Source organism: Lemur catta, chromosome 8 (genome assembly GCF_020740605.2).
Source record: "Lemur catta isolate mLemCat1 chromosome 8, mLemCat1.pri, whole genome shotgun sequence".
Taxonomy (NCBI): domain Eukaryota; kingdom Metazoa; phylum Chordata; class Mammalia; order Primates; family Lemuridae; genus Lemur; species Lemur catta.
Genome location: NC_059135.1, coordinates 97,499,814 through 97,524,303, shown reverse-complemented (window position 1 = coordinate 97,524,303; position 24,490 = coordinate 97,499,814). Strand labels below are relative to the sequence as shown.

The 24,490-nt window shown below is 42.9% G+C and overlaps 1 protein-coding gene across 2 annotated transcripts in view; it reads right to left on the bottom strand.

Moving 5' to 3' along the window:
• The window catches only part of CNTNAP5 (contactin associated protein family member 5), a 773,538-nt gene that overhangs the window by 42,144 nt on the left and 706,904 nt on the right, over positions 1 to 24,490 (bottom strand). For both annotated transcript variants that reach the window (XM_045559127.1, XM_045559128.1), the window contains exon 20: positions 5,120 to 5,250. In XM_045559127.1, coding sequence (XP_045415083.1) covers positions 5,120 to 5,250 — 131 coding nt within the window. The remainder of the gene's footprint in view (positions 1 to 5,119; positions 5,251 to 24,490) is intronic.

The window sequence follows — 24,490 nt, the reverse complement described above, 5'->3', positions numbered from 1 at the left end:
CTTCTGGTCCTACCACGGGGCTCTCACCTGCCTCCTCCCACTCTCTCTTTGGAGCTGCCCCTTCCTGCAGGGTCATGCTCTATTGTCCAGGTAGGAGAGGGGGCTAAAGTGAGTGGGGATTTCCTGCCAGGTGGAGAGCAGTAGCAGGAGTCTTAGAGCTGGAGGTTGAGCTGAGATGCCCCTGGCTTCCGCCACTCACCTCCTTCCTCCTCAGCCTGCACAGAGCCAGTTTCCATCTGCAAGTGATTCCTGATCATTGACAGATCTAGGTTCAAGTGTTGCACACGGCAGAGCTAATTTTCAAGCACATGAGTCATTCATACCCAACTGTTTGCTTTGTGAGAACTTATCCCTCCTTAGCACTTTAATCCGATGACTAATGAAGGAGAGAAGGAAGTAAGTGACATTCACAGTGGTTTTTAGCAAAACAAGTGTTTTCAAAGGTTGGCAGAGGAAGGTGGGATGACTCAAAGGAAATGAGGCCATTCATGGGCTGTGGATGGCTCAGGGGATGGGTCCGAGCCCTTGCACGGAGGGTGGGCACCTGCACACTAGTGCTGGTTCAGATGTGTTACCTCTTTGCAGAACTAACCAAATGCAGAGGGCAAAGAAAAATAAAAGGAGAGGGTAAGACAAGTATGTTTTTAGAACTTCATTAACTATGATATGAGCTAAACAATCATTGAAGTACTAATAGCAGGAAATTTATTATTTTATTAGACTTCCTTATGCCTATTTTATAGTTTAGTATTGTTTTCCTATTTAATTACAATAGTTAGGGTGGTAAAGGGTGAAGCATCCTATCTTTTAATTATCTCAGAAATCTGAATTTTGGAATTTGGTCTAGAGAAACTTTGCCAATCTTAACACCTGGAACACCCAGCCACTTGTCACGTCATTAAGTGGATCGGTAAGGGGAGGGAAATGCAACAATCTGTTTTGAGTAAGCCCTAGATGCCAGGCTTCCTGCTTGGTCCTTTAGCTACATTTTTCCATATAATCTTTACAAGAACTGACTGAGCCTAGTTGCGTTCATCTTTTCATGCATAGATAAATAGACAGAAATAGAGACAGAGCTATAGATACCCAAGTAGACAGGCACAGAAAGGCAGCGGTCTCAGTTCACACAGTGCAAGTGACAGAGAGTGAATTCACACCCAAGTCTATCTCCCCGAGGGACACCTCCCTCAGCCTCAGAATCTTTACCTCTCCAAGAAAGGAATTAAGTAGTGGGTTTCAAAAATATCTAGCCCCTCCTTTACAGCTTAGCTTCGTTTGTGCTGGCATTTGGTTAAACTGTGTAATGTCATCAGTGCATTTAAAATAACATCACTGAAGTTCACCTCCACCACCAGGGCATTTTGGGGACACTTGAGCCTTAAAAAATACTAGCCAAATTCCAATTCTTAATCATTGCCAAGAGTTCTTGCTCCTGGCTGCAGGCCCAGGTCCCCAGGTCTCCAGCCCATGGTCACAGACAAAGGGGAGGAGGAACCACTCAGGCTGGGGGGTGTGGCGGAATCTGCTCTTAGGGACTGTGATGTGGCTGGATGAATATTGTGCGACTCCTGCCCTCCCCTCTGACAGTCCTGGGCAGTGCCTGGTGCACTCCCCCCAGGGCCTGTGGTGGGACTGAGGGTACAGCAGTAGCCTGCCCTTGTCTGTTTTCAAGGAACAGCTTGTTCTAGGGGGAGAAGGGGAAAGAAAACTGATTGGGTGAGGAGGGTGGGAATGTCAGGGAGGCAAATATTAATAATGTTACTGTGTCGATAAACTAATTTAAAGTTAAACAAAAAGTCACGCCTCTAGGTCTTTCTGCTCCCTTCAGCACTTTGGAAATAGTATGTTCTCAACCAATCTGTGCTCATCATTGACTAGAAATTGATTGGTGAAAATTCTCTAGATGGAGGAGAGAAGGAAATACTTCTCATTGTCTTATTTGTCTTTTATTAATAGAAAAGAAGATGGGACATATAAAAAAAAGGAGAAAAAAGGAGTCATATGTACAGATGACCACAGGAACAGACCCCAGTTCTTCCACTGGGACTTCAGTGAAAACATATTCAAACAAGAAGTCATTGTTCCCATTCTTTTTATCCCTCAATTTGGCTCAGCCCAAACTTGCTCTGAAGACTGTCCCATCACTTATGTGAGGAGTAAATGCTAAAGGTAAGCCCATTAAATTTTGATCAATCAAGAATTATGTGTACCATATATTTGACAATTATTTCTGAACTTCCATCCAATTGGGATATCAAATAGCCAATCTTGACTTTTCCTATGTTCTATATCACTCAGTACCACTGACGTTCCTCCTTTGGCATCTCTCAAACCCTTCTCTCCTTGGCTCCCTGCACTGCACTAGCCGGGCTCTGCCCATCACTTCCTGACTAGTCTCTGTCTTGTGTCTCATCACCCCTAGACACGTCTTCCCATGCGGTGATCGCAGGGAGCCCCTGACAGTGAAGGTCTAGCCATGCTGCTCTCCTGCCTGAAATCCAACAGTTTCCCTTCCCCTCTCCATAAGGTCAATTGGATCTTCTTCCCAGAGTACCAGAAGCCCCATGGCACTCATCCATTTACTATAGTTCATAAATATTTAGTAAGCACCTCCAGTATTTTAGCCACTTGCTGACAAAGAGGGGTTTCATAGTAATGAAAATGGATACAAATCCTTATTCTCATGCAACTTACATTCTAGAGTAGGGAGACAGGACAGCAAATTTGATAAATAAGTAAATTGTATGGTATATTAGTTGCTAAGAAAAAAAACAAAGCAGGCAAGAAGAGCAAGGAGTGCAGTGTTGAAGTCAAGGAGACAGGTTGCTGGGTTACAGAAGATGATCAGAGACGGTCTGATTGAGAATGACATTTTGAGTTACTTGAGTCCTGAAGGGAGTACGAGAACTGGAGCTGCAGGCAGTTGGAGAATGGCATTCTAGACAAAGCAAACAGTGAGTTCACAGGTTCTCGAAATAGCAGGGAGGCCAGAGTGGCCCGAGTGGCATTCTAGAGGGAATGGTAATAGACAAGGTTAGAGAAGTAACCGGGCAGGGAGCAGGGATGGCATGTCATCGCTATCCTTCCAAATCTTTGGCTTTTTCTCTGCATGAGAAGGGGAACTGCTGACAGGGAATGGATAGAAGAGTCCCAAGATCTGACTATTCCTTCAGTAGGATCACTCTGGCCTGCTCTGTTGAGAATAGACAGCTGAGGAACAAAAAGAGGAGCAAGAATGTGTCAATCAAGAACCAACTGTAAATGGTAACAATCCAAGAAAAGGACAAGGGTGGCCTGGGGCAAAGCAGAAGTTGCTTGTCCACATCGTGTTATATGCAAGAGAAAGAGAGATAAAAACTGAACAACTGGAAGAATGGAGCTATCCCTACTGGGATGAGAAAGGTTTTGGCAGATGGGTGGTTGTTTGGGGGAAATTCTCAGGAATCAGTTTTAATTTTGTATTTAAAATCAAGATGTATCATGGACATTCAAACAGATATGTAAGTAGGCAATTAGATATAAGGCCTGGACTTCTGATTCATCAGCATATACATGGCATTTAAAAATATGGGACTGAGTAAGATGAGCCACAGAGTGCATGAGGACACCAAGAAAAGGAATCTGAGGATGGAGTCCTTCAGGACTCCACTGGGGAAAGTTCGGAGAGATAAGGGGGGTGCATAAAAAGAGACAAGAATGAGCAACCCACAGAGGCAGAGGGATCAGCATGCAAGAGAGGGATCTTATTTGCAAGTCTCAAGAGCAGAGAGCAATCACTGTGTCAATTGCTGCTACCAGGACAGGTAAAGATAAGACTCAGACATCACCATCAGATTTTGCAAGATAAGGACATTGGTGCCTTCAGAAGTACAATTTTGTGGCAGCACAGCCACAAAGCCATGTTGGTGTGGGTTTAAGAAAAAGGAAGGGGACATTTGAAGACCAAGCATCAATATATAAACATTTCCAAGGATTTGGTCAATCAAGTGAGAGAGACAATGGGACAGGTAAAATGAAGTCAGATGAGAGACAGGTGTTCCCCCTTGACCCAGAGAGTTTTTGTTTGTTTTACTTTGTTTTGTTGTTGTTGCTGTTGTTTTTTTTTTTTGGTGCATGTAACAATTGCTTGTTTTATGCTTTGAAGAACCATCCAATAGAGCTGGAAAAATGGTGAAACAGGAGAGAGAAAGGAGAATGCTGGAGTGATGTTCTTGAGTAGAGTATGAGACCTAGCACACAGGCAGTAAGGAAGTAGGTCACATCCTGGCTAGAACCATCAACTATTCATATTTGGCAACAGGAGGGAGAGAAAGCACAAAGACACAGATGTAGGCAGAGGCGTAACGTGCTGTTGAGAGTGTAAAGATGTTCTCTTCTGGATGCTATGTTTTTTAAAAAAAGAAAGAAAAGTCATCAACTGAGTGTGAAGAAGTTGCAATTGTTGGCAGCATCAGGAGAGAGGAAGAAGTGTAAAATGGTCATCTAGGGAACAGGACAGTGGATGGGTTAAAAACTACAGGGTGATTGCTGGGCAGATTGAAGGGCTCACTTGTGGTCATGATTCTAAGGGGATGATCTGGACTCTGCCTATTCTGTCTTGGGATCTGCCATTGCCTGCTGCCTGTCCTTTGTCCGGAGACCACTGAGATTTCAGGGTCTGCCACACACTGTGGTCTTTCAGAGAGCTGAGCCTATGCTCACATGGACGCTCTCCCTGAGCATGCTCGTCTCCCTTCTCCACCTAGTCAACTTCTACTCATCTTCAAGACTCAATTTCCTCCTAATTTCCTCTGGGAAGCAAATTCCTCACTATAATCCAGCTCAGGGGCTATCAGACTTGAGCAGATATTAGAATCTCCTGCTCCTTTCCCTCCTCCAACAGTTTCTGTTGAGTAGATCTGGTGTGGACCTGAGAATGTGCATTTCTATCGAGGGCATCAGTAACACTGATGCTGTGGGAAATGGGAGCACATCTTGAGAAACACTAGCTACTTCCAAGGCTGGGGACAAGTGCGATGAGCACTTGGCTCTGTATGTGGCTTGGGGTGTAAGCTCAGAAAAGTTGGATTGAGCAGCCAAGGTGCATTGGTTGAGCTTGGGAAGAAGAAAGGTCAGGCACCTGAATGGTAAGCTCTCTCCCCTCTCGGTTAATCTTCACGTGGTGCATCCTTCTGTTGGCAAAGTTCTCTACATCAATGGTGAATACATGGATTTCTTCCTTGCTTAGCTGACAGCGAACCTGTAAACTTCCTTGAAAGAAAAATGTTAGAAATTAGAATTAAACATAGTAATCATAAAATGCAAAGGTATGATCAGATCATCTTTTAATTGATGACTACTGCGTTATAGAGACCCATGTCTCAACCCTTCCATCATTCAAATTTTTAAAATATATTACATATGTTCATCAGAGTCCATACAGAAAATTCTAAATAGAGCTGCAAAATTAATGAGAGAGAGAGAGAGAGAGAGAGAGAGAGAGAAAAGTGTTACCCAAAACCAAAATGCCAGTTAAAAAAATAAAATATCTATTTTTTAATTGGATTATGAAACTTTAATATGATAGAGTTAAGATCTTCAGTCTCTTGTCAATTCCTACCACTTACTATAACTCTCTTTTTTTCCTAATTGCTGTCTCCTTTTTAGATCTAAGGAAAAAAAGAGAACTCAGTCCTGTTATTACCCACTGGTAGAGTGTGGTGTGGTGAGGGCACAGTGACTCACTTTAACCCTTTATGGACCATTGGAATATTCAAATTTCATTAGGATAGTGTTTTTCAAATAGCCATTTTCTATACATTGCAGGTCGGGACATCAATTCACTGGGTCTCAATCAGTATTTCTTATATAATGGGACAGAATTGAAAAAGAAATGTGAGAATCCCAGGAGAAATATTAAGGATAGAAGCATATCAGTTGTGTGTGTGTCTGTGTGTGTGTCTGTGTGTGTGTGTGTGTGTGTGTGTGTGTATGTGTGTAAGAGAGAGAGAAGAAGAACATCAGATCATAATGACAATGCAAAATGGTTGTTAAGGAGAACTGTTAAAAGATACAAAATTACAGTGGGACAGGAGGAATAAGTTCTAGTCCCCATACCACCGCAGGATGATTACAGTTAACAATGTATTATACAGTTTCAAATAGCTAGAAGGATGATATTAGATGTTTCCAACACAAAGAAATGATTAATATTTGAGATGATGGATATGCTAATTACCTTGATCTGATCACCATATATTATATGTATTAAAGCATCAAAATACACTGCATGACTATGTAAAATTAGTATTTGTCAATTAAAAAAATGTAAAGTTTGAAATCCACCCTACATAAGAAAATTGCCATGGGAACAATCATTTATTGAGTGGCTACTTTATCTCAGGCACTGTGACAGGCACTTTTTCCCACTTAATCCTCTCCCCAGCATCACAGGCTGAGAGGATCGCATGGAGTAGCCACATGCACACTGTTTGCCCTCGTTTCCCTTCTGTGACCATCTGATCTGCTGTCACTGGAGTCCATGCACACCAAAAGGCGAGAGCTCTTCCCCAGGTCACGTTTGGGGTGGGACACAGTGGAATTTAGGGGCAGTATCATAAGCAGATGGCCATTAGGGAGAAAGGAACATTCACTCAAATTTGAGCCAAGAAACACTAAGTGACTCTGTCCCACCCCCTCAACGTTTCTCATGTTAAAAATATAATTCTGTGACCTTCCTCAGCCTGCCCATGGCTCACAGGCTACCAGTCCCAGGCAGACTGACATTTCTGAGGAACCAACATGTCCATGACTGATCCTCAGTCCTCACCCAAGTATTGAATTCTTTTTTTTTTAAGACTATTTGTTTTAAAAATAAGTTGCTGCTCACAGAATTTCAGAACGCATGAATGTGAAGTAAGAGTGAATATAATCCAAGGCCGAACAGAAAACGGTAGTTCAGGGCTGTGAGTCTGTCACCACGCACAGCCAGCCCGCGGGGACGCTCTGCAGCTCACCCTGGCTTTCTCCTTTGTCGGTCCTGACCATTACAGATTGCCAAATGTTATTATGTTTGTTACTTTATCACTTAAAAGTGAAGAACTGCTCCCTAACAGCACACGTGGGGGTGCCGTGTGCAGACAGGGCAAGGGGACCCCCGCCCGCGTGTGGCAGGGAAGGGCACTGGGGGGCTGCTGGGGACTGTGCTCTTCCAGGCTCTTCTCATTCTAAGAATCTGGGTGTTTTCGTGTTTATTCAGCCTAATAAAGTAAAAGAGCATGTGCTAATTATGTGCCAGGCACGGTGATAACCACCACATTCCGCGCGGCGCTTTGAACTCTTACTGTCTGTGTCTGGGCGACTCACACTCACACACAGATTCTCTACGTATTTTCCATTGCAGGCGTCACTTCAGCTCTGTAGCCCTCACTGCGTCCGCCCTGTAACCGTCCCTGTCGGGAACCGGTGATCCCCCCAGAGGCCCCGTCTGCTCCGGGACTCTGAAGCCCCCCAGCACCCAGGTTTGGCATGAAACGCCTCAACCGGCTCCGCGGGGGCCGCGCAAATATCCCCCTCGCTTTCTGGGGGGCTTTGATGCGATCAGCGGCTCTCAGGGACCTCGACTGGTGTCCTGAAACCCGCACCAACTCGTTTTCACAGGAATCCTGGGAGGAGCATGCGACTTTTCAAAATAAGCTTGTCACCACAAAAGGCCGATTTCCAGTCCTCCGAGAGGCTGGGGGTGAGCTGGGGAAGGTGGGGGGCCGGGGCCGGGCATCTGCTCCAGCTGCGGGGCCACGGAGCTAAGATCACTTCCACGTCCCCGCGTCTGGCTCTGCGGCTTCCAGCTGGGCACGGCCACATCCGCTTGTCTCTGCGGGACCGGGACCGGGGACCAGAGCTGCCCCGTACTCAGACCCTCCTCTGCCTCCCCTGCGCGCTTCGTCTGAGCTCGCCCATTCCCTCCCGAGACCTTGCGACCCCAGCCCTGCCATGGCGCCCACCGCAGTGCAGTCCCGCAGACAGCGAGCCCGCAGGGGGGCGGCGCTGTCCAGTAGTCTAATAAACCCCAAACGGACTGACTATTTCGGCCTGAAGTGCACTGCAATTTCCCTAACACACTGAAATGCCTTTCTTTCCTATTTGGTCTCATTTTTTTGGGTCTGTGTATATATTAACATTGCTACGATATAAAGGGCACACCTCATTTTGTGTCAGTGTATGGACAAAGATAAGATTTTCACAATGTGGAAATTAAAAATAAAACGGATTTGAGCCTTCGTTAGACCCTCTTTTCCAAGTCTGCTTCTGAAATAAACATATTTATAATGGAATAACCTTTTGTCACCAGCAAGAACCCTGTAAAAGTTTCAAGGTATCCTATTAATGTGGGCACACTCAAGTTATACCTAGCTGCTTCTTTTGTAATATCTTCAGGCAAAATCCGTGGCATGATTTTTAGAATTAAACAACAAATATTATCAATGCTGCTTAAAAACAAAGAGGAGGCATCACATCCTGACGAACTTGCTGGTCACCGTCTGGACAGAGCTAGACTCCTGGGCTTAGCATGCGTATCTCACGAGGACTGAGTTCCACTTTTATCTGGAATGGTTTTTTTTTTTTTTCCTTTAATTTTCTCAATTTTACAGGTGAAAAAACAGAGCTGCTAGAAAGTGAATAACTTTATATTGTTCTTATGAAGTGACGGAGTCAGATTTAGAAACTAGATCCAGCTGGTTCTGAAGAGCCCACAATGGCCCACTGGAAACCTCTTTGTCCAAAAGGCCCTTCCATGACAACCCTTCTCATTTGACTCCCGCTGTCCTTCAGAATTCAACATAAGCCCACCGTGGCCTCAGTGAGGTGCCCTCTGCAGCCTCCTAGGCCCTGTTATCGCCTTTATCCTGGCAGGTACTGAGTTGCCTGTCTGTCTACTGCCTGTCACACACACAAGTCGGTAACTCCTTGGGGGTAGGGACATGGCTTATCCATTCTTGGATTCCCAGTGCCGGGCCCATGGTTAAGTCCTCACTAAATTTGGAAGGAAGGGAAAAAGAGAAACAAAAAGAAAGAAGGAAGGAAGGAGGGAGGGAGGGAGGGAGGAAAGAAGGGGAGACCAAAATAATTCAGTGGGGCTTAGAAGTTTTTCATATATAAAGCGATGACATCTCTGGAACAGTACAACTCTAAGTGGCACTTATTTTCAGTGTGTTCAGGAACCAATTGTTCTTGGATGCTGCCTCCCACTCATGCTTACTGGCTTGAGTTGGGTGTACATCTGCCTGGAAAATCCCAAGGGTGACATGCCAAAGGAACTCCATAATTCCCACTGGCCCCTTATGGAGCTGAGCAGTATCTGCCCTGGTTTAGACTCCTTCCCGCCTGTGTCTGGGGCCCGAATGTTTCAGGAAATTCATTCAGGTTTGTATAGCCATGAACCGCCTGGAACCTTCTGCCTCCTGCCTGTGTTTAGGATTCCAGCTCTTTTCCATGAATCTGGATTTGCCTTATATGCCCAGTATAAGGCTTTTCAAATTTGTTTCAAATTGAAACACTTTATTCAAATGATATCTACAGTGAAGGCTAGAATAGAAACAGGAAATTGTGGACCTGCTCCAGGTGAAATGCTAGTGGGGCCTGGAGAGATTCTCCTGCGGCCACTGCCCTCTTCCCTCTCACCCACCCTCATCTACAACCTCAGCACAACTCCTTGGGGTCTTAGGAGCACAGTGGAAAATACCTGACCTTTCAGAGAAAAAAATGCAGCCTACTGGGATTTGGTCACATCTCCCCGGACAGCTTCTTGTATCGTGCATTTGAGCCCCGTGAGCTTACAGTCCAGAGCCTCCTGGACTGCCTCCTCACTCCAGGTGAGGCCCGACAAGCTTCCCACGGAGTTGGCGAAGCATTAAGTTGATCAATGTCTGATTTTCTGTGCACATCTAGGTAGATATCACTGGCTTAGGAAAAAGCCTCGCAGGTTAAAAAGAAACTATGTTCACCCTGGGAGACGTTGGACCTGTTTTCAAAGCTGTTCCAATACTCCACAAAGGATTGCCCAGTACCTTGCAGTAGGACATTTTATAATTTATATCCTGCATGACAATCAGCTACACAGGAGAGGGGAAATGAGGGACCAGGAAGTCGGAACTGAAAAGTCCAAATGGTGTTTGGTTCAGCGACTTGAGTTGGGACTTAGGGTGAACGTGCTTGTATCTCAGTTGTCCAGGAACATTACTTTTTGTTCATTTTACCTTTTCCCACTTTGTTAGTGTTTCTACTCTAATCTGTTTTCCACACTGCCACTACTGTGAATATTGTAACACTCTATTTGGTCATGTGACTCTAGTGCCTAAAAAATTCCAAGACTTCCTAATTCTACATGATAAATTCCAACTTCTTAACCTGACATTCAAGGCCCTTTTCTTTCCTTACCACCTTCATCACATACAAATTGTTCATATCTTAATCACACCCGAACACTCAGCGTCCCCCCAAACAGTGCTTGTTCTTACCTCTGTAATTGGCATGTTTTTGTTTTCCCCTTAACTGCAAACACCCCTTTGTCTCCTTATAAGAAGCTCTTCCTCGTTATTTAAGATTCAGTCCACGTGACCCAGGTCCCACCTTGCCCCTAAGATTGATACAATCTTTCCTTTCACTACATTACCACTGTGCTTGCTTATAATACCAATCTCGATTTATCAAGGCTCTTTTGTCTTTCTCATCTCTTGAATTTAAGCTCCCCTAGGAGGAATAGTTGCTTATTTATCTTTGTGTCTAAAGAGAATAACACAGGGCTTGCTATCTTAAATCTCCAGAAGACATTTGTTGAATAAAATAGCCACTATGGAAAATGTTATCATCACTTCACCAAAATTATAAACTCATATTTATTCAATGCCTGCTGTGTATAAGACACTAGAGAAACAAATTGTTAAAATGCTGTAGTTCTATCTTCAAAGAGCTTATAATCTATTTGAAGGAGACAAAAGCCACAGTCACACTTGCTGCTATGATGCGCCTATCATGTATTAGGTGCTTAACCTCTTACTAAAGATATTTTTTTTCATCAAATCCTCAGATTAGGAAATGGAATTTCAGAGAGGCAAAAAAGCTCCACAAGTAAAAATATAATAATAGTATTCAAATCCAGAAGTACAGAACTTTAAAGTGTGTAAAACACGTGCCTCCAAAGAGAAGTGGGTAGCACAGGAAGATGAGTGGGTGGGGAAAGGAATAGATTTGGATGAGCAGGGGGCTAGGTAGACCGTTTGACAGTACAGAATGCATGTTTGGGTTCAAAAACAATAAGCAGTTACAAGGGTTGAAGCAATCAGAGAGAGATTTTTCAGAGACAGAGGTTTACTGAAGGAAGTAGAACTTAGTTGGGAGGAAAAAAAGTGATACACTATGTAGCAGCGGAGATATAAAGGAAATATAAACAGAGCCACGTGGCTGGACTTCACCCTACCAGCAGCAGAACTGTGGGCCAGTAGAGCTGATGAGAACCTTAGCAGGCCTTTACCTAACCAATGTTCTCATTTTAAAAACAGGGAAACCATGCTCCTGCAAGGTGAGCGGGAACATGGAAGAGAATGGTAGAGAGAGAGCCCAGACTGGGGAGGTCTGTGCTAGAACGCCAAGGAACTTGAACTTGTTCCTGTAAAGACAGACCCCGTACGGAGCTTTACACACAGGTGCAGCTGGACTGATCCACGTGAAGTGACATTTAAGCACATTAGCCTGGGTACCACAATGTGCACGTCAGATCTAAAGGGAGAGACACGAAACACTATCGGCTCTCACAACGTCAAAGGGAAGACTGACCCAGGCATTGGACCACCACCTGGAACAGGAGATGGTTCTCTTATTTTGCCTTAGTAGAGCATTGCCAATTTCTTGCTTTTCCATTTCACTTTGAAAGGAGGGGCTCTTCCACATGTCCATCCCTTTCCGTTCTGCATCAGTCCATACCAATCCCAGACTTGTGCAGCCTCCTACGCACATTTTAGTTTCTCCTACCCAGATCATCCTCACCGGCCAGCTCCTCTGCCAGGCTTCGCCACACACACACAGGGGACCCTCATCTGCTGGCTGCTCAGCTTAGAATTCTAGAAGCCGTCCTGTTTCCGCTGTCCCGTTTCCCTCACCGGCACCCCTACACATACGCTCCACATGCAAGTCATCCACAGCCGCCTGGTCTCTACAAAATAAATCCTGTGTCTCTTCCCAGCTCCACCACCACACTGCAGACTTGGCCACTGCAACACATCTGGACTGGTCACCTGGGTTCCAGTCTTCCCTCCCCACTCTTACCCCTCGTATCCAACCCCTACAGCAGTCAAAATAAGCATTTAAATTGTAAATCAAGTGCCACTGCTTAGAATGTGTAATAGCTCTCCAATGCACTTAGAATAGACGTCCAAATTCTTTCACGGGGCCTGCAAGAGTCTACATGATCTTCACCTCTTTGATCTGATTTCATTCCATGCTTGCCCGCACCCACTACATTCCAGCTATGCCTGACCTACTTATGTTCCCCTAATATTCCCGGCTCACTCCTGCTGCAGAGAATTTATTCCCACTGTTCTCCCCACCTGGAATGCTTGTCTTACAGACCTTTGCGAGAAGCCCCTTCCCGTTCACGTCCTAGGTCTGATGTGACCCCCACAGCGATGCCTTCTGCAGCCACGCACACCCAGCTCCCTGCCTCCATCAACTGTGAGGATTAATCTCACAGCAACTCAGCGATCCTCAACCCACTGTGTCCTCTTCTCTCTCCTTTCCCAGCTCAAGTCACCTGGCCCATCACTGCCCTCTAGGATAATATGTAGTCTCGATTCCCTTAGTCCTTTCTTGCTTCTGGAATGTGATATTTGCTTGGCAGAAGCACAACTGCTTACTCTACTCCTGCTCAGTTTACCTGGTGGAGGAAACACAAACCATGCGGATTGTTCACAGCCACTTCAAATCCATGATGCCAACTTCCAGTGGGCTCCCCTGTGCCCTGGCGAGCTCAGTGCATTTCCTATGTCTTTGTATCCACCTCATTAAATGGCTCAGACAACCATTTAATACCTCCGTCCATTTCTCAGATCTCCAACGCGGCTCAGCTACTAACCACCTCTCCTGCTTCTCTAAGAAAACTGACGCAATTAGACAAGAGCTTCTACAAAGTTCTCCCACCCCCACATTTACTGACCTGTCAAATCCTGGCCCCATGTGCTCTGACTTTCTATCAATTTAGACAAACTGTCCATGTTTCCATCTAATGCTGACCTAGGCGTTCCTTCTCAACCTCTCATGTACTCAGAGACACTGCTCAGACCACAGCCTCCTCCTGCACAATTTGTTTTTAAATTTCATCTCTCTACTTCATTCCATTAGCATTTTTCCTATCTTAACAGAAAAAAGTCTTCAACTTTCTTAACTTTGGCTATTGTCACATTTTTCTGTTCTCTTCTGGCTTACAGTAAAACTCCTGAGGCATTATTTATACTTTCTTCCTCCAATTCCTCCTTCCTGTTTATTCTCAAACTCACTGCAGCCAGATCTCACCCTGGGCCCCCACCACAACTCCCTCTGCCAAGATCACCAGGGACCCGCACGTTGACAAATCCAATTTTCCCTTTACACTCCTCATCGCACTCTCATTAGCATCCCACAGTCATTCTCTTCTTTTTCTAAAACTCTCCACTTTCAGAACATTTCTTTCCCCTCGTTTTCTTCCTACGTTACTGGTCGCTCCTTCTCTCTCTCCTCTGCCGGTCCCTCCGTCGCTCCGTGCCCTCCTGGCAGTGAAGCGCCAGGGCTCGGTCTGTGACCGTCTCTTCCCTGTCCACACCCGCTGCCTTCACCGTCTCTTCCACGGGGCGGCCCCATTTACCAGCTCCTTGGTTCCCTAGCGCCACTGTAACAACATGATTTGGAGGCTGGAAGTTTGCAATCAAAGTGTCAACAGGTTCTTGCTTCCTCTGACGGCCCCAGGGGAAAAGCCTCCCTTGTGTCTCGCAGCCGCTGGTGGCTCCGGACAATCCCGGGCGCCCTCAGTGTGGGGCTGCGTCACGCCAGTCTCTGCCCCTGTCATCCCACAGGGGGCTCTGCCCTCTCTGCGTCCCTGTGTGTCTCTGCATCTCTGTGCCCACAACTCCTCCTTAGCCTGGGATTTAGGGCCACTCTAATCCAGTATGATCCCATTTTAACTCAATTACATCTGTTAAGAACTTATTTCCAAATAAAGTCACATTCTGAGTTCCAGGTAGACGTGAATTTTGGAGGAACAAAATTAATTACCTATTGTTACTGCTATTACCACTATTATTAAAATATCATTGGTTGCCCATTTTGTTTTAGGGACTGTCTTAAATGCTTTCCTCACATTTTGTCATTTAGTCTTAGAATATGACACATTATGATATGCTAATTTTGCATATAGGGGACACTAGGTCTGTGTAATGGGGTTGGACATTTAAACAGCAGCCATTTCATGCAGGTTTTCCCTCTAATTTGACTGTGATCTATATTTTCCTGGAGGTTAGCAGCCATACTTGGCATTTTTCCTTAGCACCTGTCGTATAAAGATAAAACATTTAATAAAAAATCCTTTAGATGAAGACATATGACAATATCACATAGACTTCACAGAGAAAACACTAAAACACAATTTTTGGCTACTTTAAATCCAAACTCCATTGTCCAGGCTTGTCCTCAAAATATTGCATGCACAATTGAATGTTAGGTGCAATGAGACATTGATGAAATAGATTGTATTAATAGAAGATACAAATATATAGCTCATGTTCATAGACTGGATGAATTAATATTGCTTAAATGTCCATACCACCTAAAGTGATCTATAGATTTAATGAAATCTGTATCAAAATGCAATGGCATTTTTTCAAATAAACAGAAAAAACAATCCTAGAATTCATATGGAACCAAAAAAGATCTCAAATAGTGAAAACAAGTTTGAGAAAGAACAAAGCTAGAGACATTACACTCTCTGATTTCAAACTAAATCAAAAAATTATAGTAATCAAAATAGTATGGTACATAAAAATAGACACATAGACAAATGTTACAGAACAGAGAGCCCAGAAATAAATCTGTACATCTGTGGTCAACTAGTATTTGACAAGGGTAGCAAAAATACACAATGGAACAAAAACAGTCTTTTAAATAAATGGTGTTGGAAAAACTGTATATATACCCATGCAAGCAAATAAAATTGGATCCTTGTCTCATACCATATATAAAACTTAACTTGAAATGGATTAAACACTTAAATATAAGATCTGAAACCATAAGAAAACATCAGGGAAAAGCTCCTTGACATTAGTCTTGGCAATGGTTTTTTTGATATGACACTAAAATCATAGTCAACAAAAACAAAAATAAACAAGTGAGACTACATCAAACTAAAAAGCTTCTGTACAGCAAAGGAAATAATCAATAAAATTAAAAGGTGATCTATAGAATGGGAGAAAATATTTGCGAACTATATATCTGGTAAGGAATTAATATCCAAAAAATATAAGGAACTCAAACCCTACAATAGCAAAAAAAAAAAAAAAACACCAAATAACCTTATTAGAAAATGGGCAAATGACCTGAATAGACATTTTTCCAAAGGAAACATTCAAATGATGAATAGGTGCATGAAATGGTGCTCAATAACACTGCTTATCAGAGAAATGCAAATCAAAACCGCAATAAGATATTACCTCACACCTGCTAGGATGGCTATTATCAAAAAAGGCAATAGATAACATATGTTGGCGAGGGTGTGGGGAAAAGGGAACCTTGTGCACTGTTGCTGGAAATGGAAATTTGTACATCCGTTATGAACAGTATTGAGGCTCCTCAACAAATTAAAAATAGAACTACCATATGATCCAGCAATTCCACTTCTGGGTGTATGTACAAAGGCAAGAAAACCTGTACCTCCAAGAGCTATTTGCACCCACATGTTCATTTCAGCATTATTTATAGTAGCCAACACATGGAAACACCCTAAATGACCAGTGAGGGATGAATACATAAAGAAAATGTGGTGTGTACATGTGTGTGTGTCCATAATAGACACACATACATATATATACATTGGTATATATATACATATGTGTATATATGCATACACATACATATATATACACACACACATACATATAGTGGACTGTTATTCAGACAAAAAAAGAAGGAAATCCTTCCATTCCCAACAACATGGATGATCTTGAAAGACATTATGCTGAGTGAAAGAAGCTAGACACGGAAACACAAACACTGTATGTTCTCTTTTATGTGTGAAAGGTAAAAAAGTAGAACTCATAGAAGCAGTGAGTAGAATGGCAGCTGCCACTCGCTGGGGGAAATGGAGAGATGTTGGTCAAGGGTCAAAGAGTACAGACTTCCAGTTATAAAATGCACAAGCTTTGGCAATCTATTGTATAGCACAGGTGGTGATGGATGTGTTAATTAATTTGATTTTGATAATCACTACACAATGTATACATCTGTCAAATCCTCACATTGTACACTTTGAATGTTTTTAATTTTTATTTGTCAAGTAAACTTCTAAAAAATACAAATATGATGACTTCAAATTAAAAAAAATCAAATATTTTTAAGCTGTTTGGAAAAAGAGACATTTTATGCATTAACAATTGCAAATTCTATGGAAGATAAAGTCACTTTTTATAGTAAAGGTAAACATTACGGTTTTTCTCCATAGTTTCTATCTTGGGCAAGGTGAGGGCAGATTAGAACTGAAAAGAATCAGCTATCCTAAAGAAAATATTCTCAGCTATTTGAAAATTTCTCATGAGTCAGTAACTGCAATGTGCTGAGCATTCCCAGATCCACTCAGCTATGATGGTTTTCTAGGGCTCAATTCATTTCCTATTCTAAAACAACCTTGAAAACTCTCAGAGGAATAAACAGGTACCAAATCCTCCATTCAGTGATGGGTTCTGGTTTACTTTATTCAGCCCTATTCTAAGCATCTTAATAAGCAACAATTATCTTCTTCTATTTCAGTGCTTCTGTTTACGTTTGCACAAAATATTCCACAACCTGTCTTACCTTGAACTCAAAAGGCATTTGCATAGAGAAAGAGTCCCATTACTGGGAATGAATGCAGACCAATTGCTACTCTGTTCTGATCAGTTTTCTTGTTGCCTGCTTCATTGAATGGCAGCCCTCTTTCAAGGAAAGAAAAATACATTGGATTACGAAATTAGGAGTTTCTTTAATTTTCATTTTTCTGTTGATATGTACAAGTGAAACCAAACAGGCTCCTTGGTTCAGGCCTGCCCTCTGAATTCAGTCTCTGCAGCACATGTAAAAGGTACATGCCAAAAAAACCATGGGAGAAACTGGCTTATGTTTTATGTGCTTAGAGATTTCATTCAGCTACTAAAGATCTCTTTTTCTTTCTTCTGAGACCCAATTAGAGTTCACTTACATTTACAAACTCTCTTCTCTTATTTATATATAATTTATGGGGTTTGAAGGCAATAGTCATTAGGACCCAACATAGTAATTAGTGTTTAAAGTATTCAGGATGTGGAATGAGACAGCTTTGTAAATTTTATGTTCACTTTTTACAATCCAATTGCTTTTAAATATAGATACTTTTGATAATGACACTTAAAACTTTATAATATTAGGAACTAATGTTAGGCATTGTGTGTTTTTGAACAATTTTTAAAAGTTTTGATGACCACAGATACTGATAGTGTACAGCAATGTAATTTTACAAAAATGTTGGGTCACAATTTGTGATTTGTTGCCTGTTTGGCTGAAATGCCACTGAAAGCGATGACTTCTTCCTAAGAAGGAGCTTATGCTCATTTTCTTACATCTCTGTGATGCCCAGTGCACCAAGAACAGAGAAGACAGAGCAGTTAGTACTGGCTTCAGGCACTTCCATAAATGAAAATATAAATGATGGTCAATTAGGGATGATTTCCTAAACCATTTTCTAAAATCGGTAACAAACAGTGCAACTTGCTCACAAATAACTCCAGGCCCTTTCCAAGATGCACAGTCATCAAGACATAACCAATGCAGAAAAGCAAGCACCACATGTACTCAACATTAAATTGGTATTAATCAACTTAACTGACCAACACTTAAGTGCACATATGGAAGTAACATTCATCAGGTTTGGGGCAGGTGGGAGGGGGAGGAGGGGATGGGTATATTCACACCTAATGGGTGCGGTGTGCACAGTCTGGGGGATGGATAATATTTGAAGCTCTGACTCAGGTGGGGCAAAGGCAATGTATGTAACCTAAACATTTGTAGCCCCATAATATGCTGAAATAAAAAAATTAAAAAATAAAAATAAAACATAACCAATAACCATAGGATCTTATTTATTGGCATGAAGACAATCAGGTCAAGAACTTTCCTGACTGGGGGAGCTCCAACTTCTGCCTCTCACATCCTACCTGTTCTGTGATGTGAAAATGCTGTGAGTTGGCCAACATGTGCTTATTATGAGTGCCTGCTGTGCACCTTCTGCTGGGCCTGGGACTCCACAGCCACAGGCCCCTGCTCTCATGGAGCTCCCACCTACCAGGGAGCCATCCACAAACAAAAAAATATTGTGACCCAGAGAAAATGTGCCAAGCTCTGTGGGCAGAGAGAAGACCAGCTTATTCAAAAGGATCTTCCCAATATTCTGTCATGACTGAGCCAGTCCACGGCCTTCCCACTGACCATGCTTCCCCTGGCATCCCCCACTAGACCAGCAACAAGTCTGTCTTCCTCCTCCATGCCCGTGTACTGCTACTTCGCTGTGAAGAGGCCTCCCTACGTGTTATCATAATAAAATCCAATGCCTGGCCTGTGTTCTTTCATCTTAACTCAACATGTCTGTTAGTCCTGTCTCCAGGAATCTCCTCCCCATCTCCTATACTCTGTCCTAAGGACACGTACACCCTCTCAGGCTTTATTATTGTCCCCCCACTGTTCCTTGCACATAGTAGGAGCTGCCTAAACACCTGCCAAATGAAAGAATGAATGCATTTCAAAAAACCTGTGCATAGAAAGAAAACAATGTCATTTTTTTCACCATGTCGATGTCATTTTTTCACTATGTCAATATATTTGTTCACTTATAGCAAAGTTGAAAAAGAGACAAGTGTGCTTTTATTGAGAGAAAAATAAACTGTAATTGTGTTTGGGTTTCCCTGCCATTTAGCAGAGCTCCCAGGCCTCTCCCAGCAGCCCTGCATCACTGACAGTGCATCCGAGCCCGGGGAAAAGCGGGGAGTTCCTAACAGGAAGCTCAGTGCTCCCTGCACAGCGAGGCTGCATCATTATTTTTGCCATTGTTAAAATGATTCTGAAAAGAACCCTATTAATGCAGCGCCATAGTTAAGAGCTTCATTTGCACAACAGGGAATGGGAAAGAGGCATGCGTGGTGTTGGACGCCGGAACGCAGCCTGGAGTGCATGTTTCATCGCCAGCTGATAGCAATTGAACGGGTATCATTTGTTATGCAGGCGGCAGTCTAAGAACTCTGAAAGACCTAGTCCTTATCTCAAGTTCAAATTTCTGCCTAGTAGAGGGGAAATTGGGGAAAAGATGAATTCCTTGGAGAAGTATGTTTACATAGAAAAGAACCAGTGATTCTTATTTATTTACTGTTTTGTAAACAGCACTGTACCTAAAACATTACATCTGCTAGATACTAATTCAAGTGCAGAGACTTCTGCACTTCTGCGCTCAGCCTGATAAAGGGCCAGGTGATGCTCCCACCCCTTTCTGGGTGAGGGAGGGACTGGAAATAGAGCCAGCTGTGAGACAAAGGGGCCCTCTGCTCTGCATGCATTTCATCTCCATGACTTGCTTCAGTAGGAAAAGAAGAGTTATTTCAACCAAAGTTGGGACTCAGTCACTAAGGTGCTTCAAAGCCAATAATGAACTCTGAATTACAGAACTGTAGCCCATGTTTTGAACGTTCCCTTTCCCCTTAACTTTTTTGTTGATTAATGAGAATTTCTGATGGTCCAAAGTTAGTACAAAGCCAAGATTTTCCTTCTAAAAGTCACTTAGTGTCACCTACCTGGTGTTTCAATTCCAGTCACAAAGTCAGACCCTCCTATACTCAAAGGTTCCACTTTGGTAAAATTGGGCCTGTTAACAGTCCGCAATCCCCTCTCACAGGGAGAGCTGTGAGGTGCTTACTCCTGCCTTGGGGTTGTGAGGGCTTTGCTGCTGGTAGAATGATGAGAGAGGCATAAACTTAAGTCCTTAGAGATGGGTGTCTTAGAAATCAAAGGCACTATTTGTTATTTGCAATTCATATTTGCAAAGTGCTTCAAGCTCCCTGGGGAAAGCTGGAATACAAACACGAGGTATGTGTGTAATTAATAACTCTTCAGTGGGGATTATGGCCTCTCCGGGTAAGAGCATATTTATACATTGACACTCACATAAGAAAGTAAAATGATTTCAAAACAACCCAGGGCATATTCCCCCTGGACGTAGGGAGAATTCATTTGTAGAGCGCTCAAGAACATGGTTGGAAGCTATCACGGACACACACAGTGCACACACTCACATTCAGCTGGGAGGTGACTCTACCATGCTCACTTGAGGATGGGCAGGAAAGAGCATGATAGTCCTTATGACTAAATGTGCCAGGATCCTTTCCCAGAGAATCGTGTACCGAGACAGAAAACCAAATCACCTTTCCCAATTCTTCTCTTTATAAACAGTCCACAAAATTAACATAAGTATTTGACAATGAAAACTTGTAAGAGGATGAGCTATCTGTAACAGGAATAGTTTCACTTAGAAGCTGCCTTTATTTTTATGTGACATTATGATTTTGACATCCACTCTGACATATTAGCTTCTGACTAATATTAATAACAATATACAACTATATTTGTGTGGAGTTTTACACAACAGTTTGCTAACCATTCACTAATTCCAGAATCTTTCATGAGAGTTCTAAGGTGAATAACTTTCTAAAATCTGCTTTTAGCCTTTATTTTTTTTTTTTTTGCCTTTATTTTTTTTTTTTGCCATAGTCATCCCCTAGAAAATGTTATCTTTTCCCCAGTGTCTATTTTTTCTCCCTTCTACCCTTTATATCTTTAAATCTTTCTTTGCTTGGCCACTGACCACAGAATAAAGCAGAATAAAGGTGCAGTTTCTTAGCACAGGTTACCAACCACAGTTCCAATTTTTTTCCTCCCTCTAATATATCCTCAATAATCTAACTGGGCATTGGTGTCCTTATTGATGACAGTTTGTGTGATGTGTGATCTGGGCCAAGAGACATAGCCCCTCTGCGAATCTTTGCTAGGTCAGTTAGGAGAGAGAGAGTTAGGTGGTCATTCTTCACTGTGTGAGTTTTGACAAGTCATCCAACCTCTTTGGCCCTAGCTGCACAATAAAGATATTAATGTCTACTTCACAGGTGTTTTGCTAGATTTTTTTTTTAAATGTAATGTTACAGCTTTGCACAGCACATAACTGATACTCGACATCCAGGAATTGTGCAGAAGTCTGACACCCGTCCCATGCCTGGGGACAGGGTAGTGCCAGATGCCATCTCCCAGGGTTGGATTCTATGCGTCAGATCTCCTTAAGACCACACCAAACTTTCTGGCATGGATCTGGGTGTGGCTACCTGGAGGGTGCTCACCTCCAAGCAAGCTCCTCTGCATTCTCGGAGCTTGGCCAGGGTTGTCACGAAGGACATTTGCCGAGTTCTGCAACAATCCTAGCAATTTGTAATGCATATCTAGGCCTTAAAATTTTTTTCATATATTTAGATCTAACAGTTCCACATCTAGGAATTTACCCAGGGCAATAATTGAGACCCCAAATATTGAGCAGTAGGCAATTGATTTTATGACCAATTTTGGGGGAAAAAAGTAGCAAAACATTAAAATAAAACTAACGTTTCTAACAGTGTTAGACTAACAATAAAAAATGTAAACAAATCATATAATCAAATACAATTTATCTGCTAACATATAACAATATGTAAAGATGTCCACAACATAATATAAATGAAGGTAATTCTAAAACAGTATGTATAGTCTGATTATATTTGCATTTCAATATCCATAGGTAGCTAAAGCCAACGCATTATGACCTCTGTTTTACACATCGTGCTAAATACTTTACTACCTTATCTTTAATCCTCACAATAACCCTTCAAAGTAGATGTTATTATTACCATTTTATAGATGAGGAAACCAAAGGTCAAAGCATCTTATGACTTGACTAAGGTCGCTAGAGCACTGGATGTAAACAAAAATCTTAGCCTATTTATCTTGGTGACAGGATTCAGGGTGATTTGTTCTTTCCTTCCTTCCTTCAGGCAGAGTTCCACTTCTTTACCCCGGGTAGAGTGTAGTGGGGTTCTTGGACCCGACTGCAACCTCAGACTCCTGGGCTTAAGCAATCCTTCCTGCCTCAGCCTCCTGAGTAGCTGGGACTACAGGCATGCGCCACCACGCCCGGCTAATATTTTCTGTTTTTGGTAGAGACAGGGGTCTCACTCTTGCTCAGGCTGGTCTCAAACTCCTGACCACAAGCGATCCTCCCACCTCGGCCTCCCAGAGTGTTGGGATTACAGGGGTGAGCCACCACACCCGGCCTTGTTATTTCTTCTTTTTGCATATATTTGCTTTTAACCTTTTTTCAGTAAGTATGCATAAATTCTAAGTTATTTTAAAGCTGTCTTTATAGCAAGTACACTGGAGGAAGGTGTTGAGGACACACCTGCAGACAGGTAAGCGGCACTCTCAGTGCCATAGCACATCTGACTTCACAGTTAAGATTTCACCCAGGCTCCCTTGGCGTGACTTAGGGGAGTCCGCTGTCCTGTTACTTGTAAATCGCACCGCACCAGCCCCCTCTTCCATTGCCATTCAACAAGAAATATCTCCTGGCAGCTTGCAGAGACCTTCTGCTCCAACACCTCCCGTTACTGCCTGGATATTTAAACACTGAACTACTCTCTCCATGTGGAACAGCTGGCTAGGAAGCCTGTGCCTTAATTAGCCTTTTCTCCCTGGGGATTTACGCTCAGTAAATTCACTCTTCAAAGAAAGTACAGCTGGTGAGATGAAACAACAGAGTCAATTATCTAAAATTTCCTTTTTAAGGGAAACATCATTTGTGCCTATATGTGGTCGGGGGCAAAGAGGAGTTATTTGTATTAGAGACACTAGACATTGGCTTTAGCTTGAACCACCCAAAGTTAAAGTCAGTGCCATAGTGGACAAGAACACGGATTTTAGAAGCGGGTATCTGATGCAAATCTTAGATCTGCCGCTTTATCAGCAATTTAAAACCACTCTGCCTCAGTTTCACGATTTGAGATGATTCATAGTATCTGTCACATAGGCTTACACATGGTGCCTGGAATGTAGTCAATTGCTAACGTTTGTTCCCTTGTAACTATCTTTTATCTCTTGCATTGGTGTGCAATGCACATAACAGGTCCTTGGTAGACATCTGTTAAGCAAATGCTTACATTACACTTACAGAGAAGCCATTTCTCAGGCAAATTCAACTATCCAAACACAGCTTAGAAGGGACTGAGAGGAAAAGGGAATTTCAAATTTTTAATAAACCTCCTGTGTGGCAGGCACGGCTTTAGGTATTCTACAATATTCTTACATCCTTCCTTATTTATATCACAACATTTTTTTAAAGAAAATGAGACATAGACATTATTATCAAACTTTATGACCATGGCAACAGTCTCTGAGAGATTAAATATCTCTTGCAAGTTTACAGCAGTGGTAGCTTCAGGTGTCACCTACCGCTGACATCCCAGCTCATGCCCACTGGGTGCAACTTGGCGGAAGAGCAGCTCAGAGCCCACCCAGAGACCGTTCACCCCACCAGCTCACCCAGCCAGAGAAAATTAGAGGCATCAAGTTAAATGGCTCCCCCTACATGACGAGCCTTGGTCCGAGACAGATGACAGCAAGGAAGGCAGGAGAAAAACTGCAGAACACAGACAAGAGGACTCAGCTGCCCTAAGGATTACTCAGTTATGCATTAAATAAGCATTATGTTCCTCAGCCTAACATAGAGCTACTTAAGAAAGGCTACATCATGTTTAGTTGGTAATTGCAATAAAGAAGGAAAATGTGTTACATAATGCAAATACTGAAATAGTGACATTTTATTATTTGCAAATAAAATAAGAATACAAGTGGGTCAGGGTCTCCCTGGCTTCCTTCCTTTGCCCTCAGAGACAGCCCCACCCGGGTGCAGGACTGAGGTGCTGTGGTCCGTTCTCATGGTTTAAGTCTCACCAGGGACATGATTTCAGAAGAATGTCTCCGTTAACATAATTATTCTGGGGGACAACAGGTCAGGTCAGGCCCCAGGGTGTTTCTCATCACAGCATCTGCACAGACCCTGGGGCGCACCGACTTGGCTTCTCAAAGACGACCCTCCAGAAGCTGTAACTGTCCCAGGGCCCCTGGCTTGTTAGGGTTGCAAACCTGGTTT